Raw genomic sequence first — 13,141 nt, forward strand, 5'->3', positions numbered from 1 at the left:
TAAAAATCTTCCTAGCCTTGTTAAAAAGGCAGAATAGAGCTGTCCCTCTCTGGAAAGATAGAGAACTCATTAGAATATTAAATTAAATAGATGTCGCAACAACACTCTTCGTGCAAAAGATTAAGTACAATAGTTGCTACGAAATGACCTGCGAGTAAATTATAAAGGTGTATTTAGTCTGTACCTATGTAACGTCCTTCCTTGGACAAAACTTTTTCTTCACTCGTCAGTATAGTCCTTATACCTGGCTATTTAAGAGGAAGGACTTTTATTTTTCTTTGTTTTGTTTTATTTTGTTTGTTGCAGACATTTCAAACACTTTTGTATGAATCATTAAAGCAATGTATCCCCATTTACCTCTTGCTGAAGACTGCTGCAGCCCCGCGTTTGGACAAGTGGGAGAAGTTGCACGTACAGCATAAGCTTTTATTTTACAAGTTCTCTGGTTCCGCTCCACAGCTATTTCCGCTTACGTCATTTCACCGGCCAATCAGAGTCCAAGCATTGTTTCGGTCCAAATTTCAAATGCACTCGACAAACGAACGGGCAGTCGGGCAACTACACTGACTTTAACCTAGATTTTTTTATTTGAGGAGTCAAAAGACCGTCTGCAGGAACAGGACGATTCTTTTTAAAACATTTCAATTGTCTGCGGTGGCGAAATGAGAGTGAGGTTAGTACTGAATATAAATATAATTCTTAGCGGTTTATGTAAGTTGTGTTCTAAACTTGCTGATTAGCTTTAGCATTTAATGTTAATTGTGAGAAAGGTCGCACAGCCTGTTTCACACATTGAGACGGAGCAGTCGTTAGGTTATGCTGTCATTACTATTTGGGTTTTTTTGGTCACTCATATTGTTCAGGATTAGGGATACCACGGATATGCTACGCCGTCTGCAACTATTTAAATGTTAGTTTGCTCGGTCGATGGTGGAAGGGCTGTTGCGTCTGGTTTTGCGGGTGCTAACACAGCTGTTTCCTGTCTGGTTTTAAAATCCCTGGCTTACTGTAGTATAAAATAATATACTTTTTTGTTTACATTTTGAGTAATTGAAACACTAGTTAAAATATCAAAGTCCTGCTAACGTACAGGCCGCCCCCCCACCCACCCCGAGGGCCACTTTGAGTCAGGAAAAACCCAGTGAAACCTGTCTGATTTGATTGTTAGCCCCGAATACACACCCGTAACCTCTGTGTACACCAGCTTATTTTATTACAGTATCCACCACACTTTACACTCGGTTACCCTGAACCTGTGAGCGGATACGTTTTTCCGTTTGATGAGCTCTTGAACTTTATTTTTACTTCATGAAATTAAAATTTTACTTGTATTGCGTTGTCATGTTGTATTTTATTTCATTGAAATGTATACCTTTCTACTTTTTTATGCCATTTTGTTATGTTTTTTGTTTGTTTTTTGTATTTAGCTTATTTTTGAACTGCTGCAACAAAGGAATTGCTCAACTTTTGTGGTAAAGTGTATCTTAACAAACTTGAGGATCTGGTTCTCTTCCAGTGAAGTCCACGCTGCTGAGTCTGTTGCCTACCTGAACAGAGCCCTGGTCAGGTTGCAGGATATTTGGGAAGAGATAGGGATTCCTGAAGAGCAGCGCCTACAAAGAACCAATGATGTTCACAAGCACATTAAAGTGAGTTCTGACACTGGTGTACATTATGGTACCTTTTGGCCTTGTAGGACTAATCATACAATTGCCTCTTTGGTTTTTCTTGCCTTCAGGGTTTGCTGGACCTCATGATTGCAGAAGAAGAGGAGCTCAAGAAGAGAGTACTCAAAAGTATAGAGTCTTGTCGCAAGGAACTCAGTATTTTGTATAGTGAGCTTCAGATGGCCCCTTTTGAGGTATTTACATTTGAGAAGTGTGTCTGAGTGTTTTTTTTTTTGTTTTTTTTTGTTTTTTTTATAACCAACAAGACGATCTGTGTTAGGCCTTACCTTTTGGATTTCTTTGCAGGAGGAGGATGGCTGCAGCATGTTGCAGATGGAGAAGAACTGCCGCACACATCTGGAGGTGATGAAGGAGCACAAAAAGCAAAGAATGGAAGAGCTTAAAGGCCTCGTTGTCAAAGACCGAGAGCTGTGTGATGTTATGTGCACTACCCCATTTTGCATCAACCAGGACTCTGTTCCATCATTGACACAGCTAGAGAGCTATCGGGCCTACGTTGATGATCTCACCAAAGAGAAGGTGTTTTTGATTTTCTGTTTGTTTCTTTAATATTACAGTTTTTGCTTTTGGTTTGTAACCTGTCTCGTCACTGCAGGAGCATCGTCGCAAGGAATTTGTGAGCATCAAAAAGGAGATCATTGTATGCATGGATGATCTGGAGCAGCAGCCAGAGACGAGTTTTGAGACTGATGTGATTTGTGAGGATGAAGAGGCATTTTGCCTGTCGAATGACAACATTGCTGCTCTCAAACTCCTCCTCGGTCAAGTGAGTTTGTGATCTTTCCTTTTCTAATATGATCCGTCTATGGTATTGCATAGAATAACGTGGGTGATTTCTTCTTCTTCCAGTTGCAAAACCGCAAGGCTGAGAATGAGCTCCTTTGTTCAGGTTACCGCACTAAGATCCAGGAGCTCTGGGAACGGCTTCAGATTCCCCAAGAGGACAGGGAAATTTTCTCAGAGCATATGATCAACACAAAGAAAAGAAACATGGAAGCGGTACAAACCTACCTTTTGATTTATAATTTTAAATAATGTGTCTGTTTACTTTCCACCCAGATCCTCTAAGCCCTCGTAAAAGGTTCTGATAATGTGTATCCTGTGTTTCTAGCTCCAGGCTGAGGTCCAGCGTCTAGAGGTGCTGAAAATGCAGAGCATGCAAAGTGTCATTGAGGCCATCCGAGCAGAGATCGCCCTCCTATGGAATAAATGTTTCTACAGCCCCGAACAGCAACAAGCTTTTGCTCCATTCCATGATGGTGAATGTCTGTTTTAATAACAACTGCTTTATTTCAAACATATGCACCAAAGGTCACAGAGGGCGTTACTGTTCTGGTACATCTTTTCTTTACTCAGATGATTTCACAGAAGAGCTCCTCAATCTACATGAGGCTAAGATCACGACCTTGAAGAAGTGTTATGAGGACCACAAAGATCTCTTTGAGGGAGTCACTAAATGGCAGGACAACTGGACGTTGTACTTGGAGCTTGACGTGAGTGCTGTCTCTAAGTTTTTTGTGGAAGCTTTTAAAATGCTTATCTCTGGGCATGGTGACATGTGGCTGTATGCTTCCCCTTTTAGAAAAAGGCTAATGACCCTTCAAGATTCAACAACAGGGGTGGGAACCTTCTGAAAGAAGAGAAGCAGAGAACTGACCTGCAGAAAAGTTTGCCTAAGGTGAGAATTTCTATGCTGCTTCAGTAAAAATAGCATTACTGTAAGCAGATGCCAGCCTGTAAGATATTCTCTTAGAAGACATTTCAAAGATGTCATATTGGATGAATTGGCAAATAAAAGGAGATGAAGAAAAACTCCATTGCTGTATTGCAGGTTTTGTCCAACAGATGGGGATATTAAATGACTGTCACTCTCTGGTTCAGGTGCATATGTCTGTTCATCAAAAGCATTTCAGAAATTGATGTAATCTGAAAGTCCACTGTCAGTGCAGAAGCTGTTAAAAGGGAATCGGCTGAGCTCTACTAATCCAAAAATGCGCATTTTGCTGTTCAAAATGGGCTTTATTTAGATAGCCTAGTCAGGGGACACATGCAGCAAAGGGCCTCTGGTGGGTGGCCCTGCATTTCTGCCTTGCAATCTATGGTCAACTGTATATCGTGTGAGTTCAACTGCTTTGGGATTTTCTCTGGAAAAAGAACAGTTCAGAGCAAATCATTAAATGCTCAAAATTACTCTGACATTATGTCCGTGATGACTGGATGTAATCTTTCCTACCTTACTTCAGGCCCACACGGTCTTTAAAAAACCAGTTGAGTGCAGTTTGAAGCCTTGAGTTTTGGCTCACAGGGATTTTTCTCACATTAGACTCCCTCCTCATTATTAAGTATTGGTATTGTTTCACAGTGGTGTCTGTTTGTTTTTTAAAGTGTACATATAAGAGAAGTAAGTGTGATAAGGCCCCTTTTTGTGACAACATAAAAACTTATGCTTGTTTTCAGTTGGAAAAGAGTCTGAAAGCCCAAATCGACGTTTGGGAGCAGGAGCATGGCAAAGATTTTCTGGTGAATGGACAGAAATTCCTCGATTATGTGCAGCAGCAGTGGGATCAACACCACAATGAAAAGGAGAAGGAGAAGCTTGAAAGGGTATGTGAGGTTATTGCTGTGACACACTCTGTCGTGACTTTCACTTCCCTGTAGCAGTAGTTTTGCCAGTGCATTTTTTTTTTTTCTTTAAATGCATTGTTCTTTGGAAAATAGCAAATGAAGAAAACTAAGCAGATGCAAGAGGAAATGCTGTATGGAACGATGGTGAAAACCCCGTCTAAAAGGCGGATAGGAGGGACTCCAACACCTGGAAAAATGAAAAAGGTAAATGGGTAGATATTTCTGTGGTTTTTCTCAATCAATCAAAGCTTTATTCGTCACATGCAGGTTGCCCTGCAGTGAAATGGGACCCCCCCGACCTTACACATATAGCACAAACATTACATGGGGATACAGGTCGGAGATTGGTAGAATCAGAGAAAAAAACATTGAAATGTACACTACAGTGGGGAAAGTACAAGAGGGGAAAAAAGAGACCCCTACTCATGCTGTGCTTCCATGGTAGGACAGCATGAGAACAGGAAACAAAAAAACTCCTCTGCACAAAAAAGCACATAAATGTCCACAGCACAACATTGTGAAGACATGACAAGCCACAGGGGTGGGTGGGGGGTGAGGAGTAATCCGAAGCGAACACAGCAGCCACCCTGCACAGCGCTACCATTCCAGCGCGGCACACAGACCCGCCGTGTTCCCTCGCAGGAAACAAGGCGTTGGAAAGGGAGGGGGGATGAGTGAGTGCCTATCAGTGCAAGTGTATGTGTGTGCGTGTCCATAGTTCAGCTGAGACAGTGTCCTTCGGCCTATCAGGCTAAGTAAACAGTCCTCCAGCCAATCCAGGTGTCCTTGCATGGGATGGGAAGAATAGCCGTAACACAGTCGTTATCAGGGAGTGATTGTTCGGCTCCAGCCTTGGGCCTGCAGCTGGCGCCGTGATGGGGATCCGCAATGTTCATGTTGATTTTGTTAATTTCCATGCGAGCAGCCCAGGAGAATTTTCAGGCTGCTCTCACTCCGACGCTGGTCTCTCAATCTCCCGTTGGAGAGTCGCGAGCCTCCCCATGATGGTATCAAACTTCTGTTCCATGGTGTTATCATTCTTTTGATTCTGAGACCTCACAACTGCAGTGATCCGTTCCGCGATGTTTTCCAACTGTCACTCAAGGGTCTCATTTTGAGCAGGCCTCTCTCTGATGTTTCCCCCCATACGCTCAATGGTGTTGTTTGAGCCTTCACAGCAGCTGCAAGCGTCTCCAAGGTGTTGACCATATTACGTTCGTTGTGAGAGGTTGCGCCTCGTTCCATTTCGATTCCAGCGGGCAGCCTTGGGGGGGGGGGTTTGAACAGCCGGTTCCGCTCTCTTATTTCTCCAATAAACCAGGGCTAAGCCAACTCCGATCAGCATGAACCCTGTTATCACGGTTCCGAATAGATGGATATCTTCAGCGTCCTCGATAGACAGTCCCGCCAGGCACATGATCCTCCAGTTCTGCCACCCGTCCATCGTGTATCCGGCAGGGAAAGTCCCTCCAGGGCACTCAGGCTCTCCCGAGCCCAGATTTCTCGTTGAGAAAAGGGTGTCAATAGCATTCAGAGACCAGTTGATCAAATCCATAATTCTCTTTTAGGTTTTAGAGAACGACAGTGTGAGGCTATTCCAGGGAAAGTAATGCACACAAGACAAGGACATAGGCTAAGTAGGGAAGATAAGGGTGAGGAGGAGAGGAGAAAAGTGCGACCGCCTTCGCTGAGAGCTGAAGAAGAAAAATATTTCTGTGGTTTTTCTGTAACTGTGTTAATGTCAAATGTGAGCACTGACTGAAACGCCTGTGTGCCCTGTCCACTCAGCTCAATGGCACCTCAACTTTCTCCACTCCAACCAGCTTCCTTAGTTCAGGCCTCAGTGGGACCATGTGCCTGTCGTCCACCCAGAAACCACCGTTGTCTGCTAGCAAGGTATTGTGCTTCATGTTGTTTTTGACAGTCAAACCATCAGGATTAGATTGGCTTGTTCAGTATCTTAGACAGGTTTGATCATCATTATTTTCATATTGAAACTGTAAAACCTCTTACATTAGTTTGTATCTAGACTCAATGTTGGTCAACGTTTGAGTTTAGTGTGCTCTGAATATGATGCAGACGTTGACACTGATAATCATTCTACCCAACTAGTCAAGTCCAGTGTCGTTAACTAAGATAAATATACATAATATCAAATGCATTATTTTGTATGTCAAGATATTGGACACGGTGAAAGTGCTCATCTGTCATAATGTCCTATATAGTCTTTAAAATGAAAGGGCTTGCCAAAACACATCATCATTCTAGTTGGTCTCATTGTAGGGTCTTGGCCTGCGAACCCCTGGACATGGAAAGGCACCCCGTGCGCTAGAGCGAAACAAGGAAAATATCTCCCACCTTAATAGAAACACTCCAAGTGGCACACCACTAAGGTCTCAGGATACTCAAGATCACACCTTCACCTTTAACTCTATTGCTGGCTCCTATTCGGAATTTGCGGTAAATGGGGTTTTTACATCTGTTTAGTCAACTCAGTGGTAAAGATTATTGTAAGACTAAACATTTGGCTCACAGTTTAAGTTTACCACCAAATGTACAACTTATTTAATTTCTTGCTATGTGGGTGTACATGTATTTTATAATGCAGATGAAATTCCCACATTATGCAGTTGTGATGCAAAGAAAAAGCTACAAAAATCATTTATAACATGATGACAAGACTTTAAGAAACAAAGCTGTCTGCCATCTTTTAATGTTTGAATACATTTATTCCAAATTTCGTCATACAGTCAGCAGTAATTAATATATAGAAAATGTTGATTATTTGTATTGAGATTTACACGAACCACCACCTTTTACATATAAGTATACATATAGTGTTTGACACATCCACTGGGAGAGCGGGCAGGGGGATTGCGTCAGAAGGGGCAGCCGGCATACAATCAAAGTTACTGATTCATCCACTGAGGCAACCCCCTGTTAATAAAGGGACAGCCAAAAGAATCTGTCTACAATGAATGTATAAATTTAAAAAGTCAAAGTACACTAGGTCTTATGAAAAAAATATTGAAATGGCTACGGCCCTGTGCTATAACTAATAAATAAAAAATAAAAAAATCCTGTCATGCCAAAGTTTCAATGACTTATTTGTCTGAGCTGCAGCTAAAACTTTCCACCACATGACTCAAATCTGGTCATCATGAGGTTAAAGGTTTCCAAAGTGAATACATCTACTTAATTTGTCATGTGAGAAAACCATGTTGATACACAAATATTTTACCTTTGATCTTTTTTTTTTCTTCTTTTTTTTTTTTTTTAAATATGAAAACATTAATTTGGACTGTTTCTTACAGAGGGACCTCACGAAGTCTTCTAAATCGAATGTAAAGTCAGGACTGCTGAACTCGACTGTCAGTCATCAGTGATGGTTCAACAGAGCTGCTCTGGCACAGAGGGTCGCCCACCTCAGGGGTAGTTTGGTGACACAATGAACAAGAGGGAACTTCTTACAAAAAACTGTAAATATTTTGTCAACATTTCTCTTTATTAGAATTTTTTCCAGGGTTTCCTCTGCTCTTTGCATTTCTCTGGCATTTTAAAAGTTTTACGATGTCTTTTTATTTGATCCTATTTTGGCTTAGATTAAATATTATCTGTTATCTACGGCACTACTGTTTTACTAAATTGGAAAGTGGCACCATGATTTTCTTTTTCGAGCTGGATTGACAGCTAATTTTGCTTATCAGAAACCAAACATAGGGTGGTTTTATTCTTTTCTTTAACCTGTAAATAAACGTTTTAAAAGCAGTTTGTTCTCTGTGGCTATTATTTTTCCCATCATTCCTGCCCCTAATTTTTCAGCTGAACATGGTTTTACTTCAGCTGAGTGTAAGCCAAAACGCAGTATTTGATTTCAGCCAGAGGTAAATCCTTGCCAGAGTTATCATTGTAATTGTAAAGTATTGTTCTTTCTATAAAACTATAGGTAGGGGACTGGTCTGGAGGAACTGAGCTCTCACGAGTGCTCTTCTAGTGAGTGGATGTAAAAGTCCTTCCCTTCTTTTCACTGGAAATGTGATGACTTATTTAAGCCATGCGTGTCATGAGCTCCTCAAGAGCCCTCTCACGGTGATTTTCATTAACAAGCAGCACTTCTTTGATTGCGCTTTGCTGGAAGCCCATCTCGTTAAACTGAGCCAACAGGCGTAGGAACTCAGCAGCCTGGAAAAAGAAGATATTGTTTTGCTCCTTCACGTCAAGGTACAATAGTGTGTGACAGGTGCTGACTTGGAAAAACTGGATTTACCTTGCTTTCACAGTTCTGAAACATCTCCAAAGCCTCTTCCACCTGTGCTTGGTCATAACCCAGCTGACACAGACGATCACAGGTAACCAGATATTTTAACACCTGTCGATAGCAGAAAAAGCATGAATTTTATCCATTTCTGTGTACAATTTTATGAAGTCTATTCATTAACGTTTGGGAATGTGAATACAGGATATAGCTTGACCGACATACTATTACTTTACAGATGTGTTTTATGTTTACCGGTAATGCATTAGAAAAACATTGGTTTGCCAAGTATTGCAAATTAGGTGAGGGATAATTGTGATTGCTGTATTTTCTTTAACCTCTTCTGATGCCATTACTTTTTTTTTTTTTTTTTTTTTTTTAAGTATGTGTGTATTGGTTTTTAAATACTTAAAAAACGCATTTATACAAAACAAACAGGCCATTGGTGGCGGCTCAGAAAAAGCATTACTTGAGTTATAAGTATTCATAGTACAATGTGATATTGTTAATCCACAGGACAATGGATAGAATAAAGATTTATTTTGATCACCAATTTCATGGTGATTGGTTCCCCAGGAGTTCCCTATTTAATGCCTTGGTGGAAAAACTCAAATTAGTTACCCCAAAACGTCTATAAACTGTTACTGTAACTTGTTGAACTCATTAGATAGGGTTCCTTGCTCTGTTCAAAAATTTACACACAGAGGTGAAGTGCCTTTGAATATTTTACTTAATCTAATTGGATAGAAGTATGGACAGCTTTGAATTGAGGTGTGCTGAGCATTTATAGAGATACTGTGAATGTTTACCAATCCAGTTTTACATGCCAATCTGCCTGGAATGACTGAGGATGGATCATTTACATTTGGTTGGATGCTGTAGAGTTGAGACACAGCTCATTTGGAAAATAGCTTAATTTTCAGGAGACCATCCAAGACCGCGTGGCTGGGCTTCTGTTCATCTTTAAAAAGGATACATGTCTCAAGTTTGCGCACGTCTTTCAGTTTTTCAATGGAAAGCTTGAATGTCTTCTGTAATTTTTGGAAAGGGGCAAGCTAGCCCTCTATAGAGGTCTCCCAACTAACTTATACCCTTCTGCCTCCAGATTTTAAACACACAGTCCTCCAAACCTGGACTGAATGATTGATTGAAGCATATTGGGGACTCGACATATACCTTGGGGCCTTTCAGTAGTAAGAGCACCTGAGGCCAGACTTGATGCCCAGTGTCTTTAATTAAAATACAATAGCATATATCTTATCCCACCACTCATAACTGTGATGCTGGGCTAACAAAGAGACAGATACCATTCATGCTCACTTTCACACCTATGGCCAATTTAGATTCACATATTAACCCAACATGCAGGTATTTGGACTGTGCAAAGAAGCCAGAGAACCCACACAGGCAGGAGAACATGTAAACTCAACACAAAAGGCTCCAGCTGGCTAGTAGATTTGAACCTTCTTGGTGCTAACTACTGTATCACTGTGCCGCTCTATCCTAAAAGTTTTAATTTCGAGTCAGAATTTACTCAGTCAGACTTAAGAGTTCACAGTTTCGTAGAAAAATGCAATCATTAAACGGCATGTTCTAGCCCCAGTGTGTTACGTACCTTTTCAGGGCTCCTATAGCCTGTCTTCTGCAGCGCCAGAATAGCTGTTCTTAAAGGGTAGCCTTTCTCAGTGATTGTTTCAAGTAACTCTCTCTCTTCCTGGCTGAGGGCTGTCAAAAGCTCTGCTGCACAGTCGAAGAAAACCCCCCGAGACACACCGCTCGTCAGAACCTGATGATGACAAGGGAAGACCAGGCACAAATAATAGAAAACAGCTTTACCTGCTTCAAGTATTATATTGTTATGTGACGCTCTCAGAAAAACCAACCTTCTTTCTGCGGTTTTTTAAAACAGGCCCTGCAGAGGAGGGTCGTTGTTGCTGCCTCGGTGGGGAAGGTCCAGCGGGTGGTGTGTTTTGGGAGAACTTCCTGCCTGAAGAGCGCTGCCTCTTCTTGATGTTCCTCTGGCCCTGAGGGAGCGGGCTGGCTTGCTGTGATCTGTGCTGCTCGAGCACACGCAGAGGCTGTCTGCACTCTTGGGGAGAAGACGTGCCCCTGTGACCTCTGAAACACTGAGCTGAGCCAGTCTTACAGTTGTGAGGGGAAGCAACAAAGTGCATGTCTTTGACTCTGGAGATTGGGCCTTTGAGTGAAGCGCTCCGGGGCCGCTCCCTGCAATTGATGAGGTGAGGGGCATCTTCAGTAGAGGACATTTCATTGTCCTCATGATAACCATCTTCATCATCAGAGTCAGATACGAGGAACTTGACGGTGCGATGGCGCAGCCAGTGAGCGTCTGCAGAGTTCAAGCTGTGGCTGCGGGGCCGAGGGTTGGGGACCCACTGATCGCTGCTCCTGGGAGTGACTCTGTGACTCTCCTTAGGGCTGCTGAACATCAACCAGTAAGGTGGGCAGGATGGAGCCTGGCAGACTGGCTGCTGGCCAGTTAAAATCCATCTCTCCAGGTTGAATCCGTACTGCAGAAAAATTATAAAGATTTGGAGCATTAGCCTTTTCCACAGCTGACATTTACAGGTGTGGAGGTTACTAAAAACCGTAATAACTGTGTAGTATTCAAGTGTGGACATGACCCTAAATATACAAATTTTATCATACAACCTGTGCTTTTCTTCCAGGGGAAAAAGACCTATACCAGTAATGTTAATAAGGTGCAATAAAAACCATTTTCAACTTCACAGTAAAAGCCCAATCTAGCTTTTTTATTTGAACTTAATCCTTCATTACAGTGTGCATATTGTTTCAGGAGAACATTGTCTTCAGCACTGTTTAAACTCTTATTAGAATCTGTAACTTCAGAAGTGCATTAAAATGAAGAAAAAAAAAAAAGCTTTGCTAAACTCCAAAACTCAAACCCTGGATTTTAAAGTAATTAAACTGAGAAAGTAAAATTGCAAGCAGATACTGAACAAGAAAGAACACACAGGCTCTATATTGAGAAATTTTTTGAAATGTTTTTTTAATGTTTGACCTCAGTTTCCTTCATTATCTGTCGGCAGTCTGGTAGAGTAATGTCCGGAGCAGGCAACAGCTGCATTTCTTCCTCCAGTGGACCCAGCTCGGTCTGAAACGGGACATCTTCCAGCATGTTCATCACCACCAAAATGTTTCAAATCACCAACCTGCATCAGAAGACATGAAGATCTCCTGTATCTTCAGCTTTAAGTTTTAAAAGAAAGTTTTACCTTTTGACATTTTTACCTTGGTCAGATATGTTCTTCCAGGTCCACGGTCCTCTGAAACAATCGGCAAGTGTTTGGAGTAAATGACTCACAGACAGCAGACGCGATAAACCCCTTCGCCACTAAGCCTCTGACATCATTGAGTTTGTTTACCAATACCTCAGGTGCCTGCTTTAACCTCCTAAGACCCGAACTCTTAAACGGCATGCATTTTTAATTTCTCTTTGATATTTGGGCATATTAGGGCCCGATGAATGTAAAAACAAAGAATTACCAGATTTTCTTTTTTTTAACCTTATTTTTGTTTTTAGAAAAATAAGAGCCACAAATGAAGATATTCGTTTAAAATTTTAGAACAGTAGCAGTATAATGTCCTCGTAAGTGGATATCAGGCCCTTGTAGAGCAAAATTGAGTATGTTGGTCTAAATAACCCAAAATGTGATGTCCACATATGTGGACGCCAGGTCCTAGGAGGTTAATCCCACAGTCATACAGCCATTAGAAATATATCAAACAAACATATCAAAATTAAACCATGTAACACCAAAACATATTATACATATATTTTGAAAAACAAATACAGTTGTCTAACATTTATAAGTATTATTATTAAAACTTCACTATTTTATCCCTTTCAGCAGATTGTATCATTTTCCATCTGTATTCAAGGCCACACTAAAGACTTTGTACGGACACTTTGTGACTTTCCTGTGTACTAGGAGGAGGATTAGGGAAATGCTGAGGTATCAGGAAACAAAGCACAGCACAATACTTTCCAGAGATTAGCTGATTACATAAAGGTGACAGCCTAACAGTGCATCGCAACATTGTGATGTCTGTTGCATTCATTTATTCGCACCTCAAACTTAAATGAGAATGAAAGAACAATTAAAAAATTGTACCGAGATATACATTTTATTTGTACACTTTAAACAATCACAATAAATTTAAGATTCACAATATTTTGGGGGTAGGGGGGTACAGGTTCTGTAACAGACCTCTGAAAACTTTAGTAAAATAAAATGAAGCTTCAAGCAAAGGGGGGAACAAATCTAGTTTAATCTAGTTTGAAAGCACAAACAGCATTTTAAAGACAGCAGCAGCATGGTTCAGTCAGAGCATTTAAGTAGAGGCTTGATTACAGACGTGTACTGAGGTACCATTTAGTAACAGGATATTACATCACTAAAGGTAAGGTGAGCTTCCAACAACCAACCAGGCAACCACAAGGAAAATAAAAAATATCCATGCTGCTCTGAGGGGTGTTTGACAATGCAGGTTTGGAGAGGCAGCCAGCATTAACAGGAAAGAGAGCATC

General features: G+C 41.2%; 2 protein-coding genes across 4 annotated transcripts; one reads left to right on the plus strand and one right to left on the minus strand.

The window, feature by feature from the left end:
- The first annotated feature begins 513 nt into the window (after window positions 1-513).
- Window positions 514-8,081, plus strand: LOC146665017 (protein regulator of cytokinesis 1-like). Of its 3 annotated transcripts, none has more exons than XM_085412396.1 (14): window positions 514-673; window positions 1,517-1,649; window positions 1,739-1,861; window positions 1,974-2,207; window positions 2,284-2,454; window positions 2,538-2,687; window positions 2,800-2,947; window positions 3,045-3,181; window positions 3,271-3,366; window positions 4,146-4,292; window positions 4,407-4,517; window positions 6,102-6,209; window positions 6,597-6,773; window positions 7,628-8,081. In XM_085412396.1, exons 1-14 carry the CDS (start codon window positions 663-665, stop codon window positions 7,697-7,699), a joined length of 1,818 nt encoding a protein of 605 aa, XP_085268522.1. In that variant the 5' UTR covers window positions 514-662; the 3' UTR covers window positions 7,700-8,081. The 3 variants fall into 3 exon arrangements, with proteins under 3 accessions (XP_085268522.1, XP_085268523.1, XP_085268524.1); XM_085412397.1 differs by having other exon boundaries at window positions 6,597-6,706; XM_085412398.1 differs by lacking the exon at window positions 6,597-6,773.
- Window positions 8,082-8,202: 121 nt separating this feature from the next.
- Window positions 8,203-11,749, minus strand: LOC146665018 (ubiquitin-associated protein 1-like). The gene is made up of 5 exons (XM_085412438.1): window positions 11,612-11,749; window positions 10,452-11,099; window positions 10,184-10,354; window positions 8,581-8,682; window positions 8,203-8,495 (listed from the first exon to the last, which is right to left on the minus strand). The coding sequence occupies exons 1-5, from the start codon at window positions 11,732-11,734 to the stop codon at window positions 8,361-8,363; spliced, it is 1,179 nt and encodes a 392-aa protein (XP_085268564.1). The 5' UTR covers window positions 11,735-11,749; the 3' UTR covers window positions 8,203-8,360.
- Window positions 11,750-13,141: the final 1,392 nt, after the last annotated feature.

The sequence above is a fragment of the Rhamphochromis longiceps genome, linkage group LG7 (genome assembly GCF_057381845.1).
Source record: "Rhamphochromis longiceps isolate RC_006_pf linkage group LG7, R_longiceps_female_GT1.1, whole genome shotgun sequence".
Taxonomy (NCBI): domain Eukaryota; kingdom Metazoa; phylum Chordata; class Actinopteri; order Cichliformes; family Cichlidae; genus Rhamphochromis; species Rhamphochromis longiceps.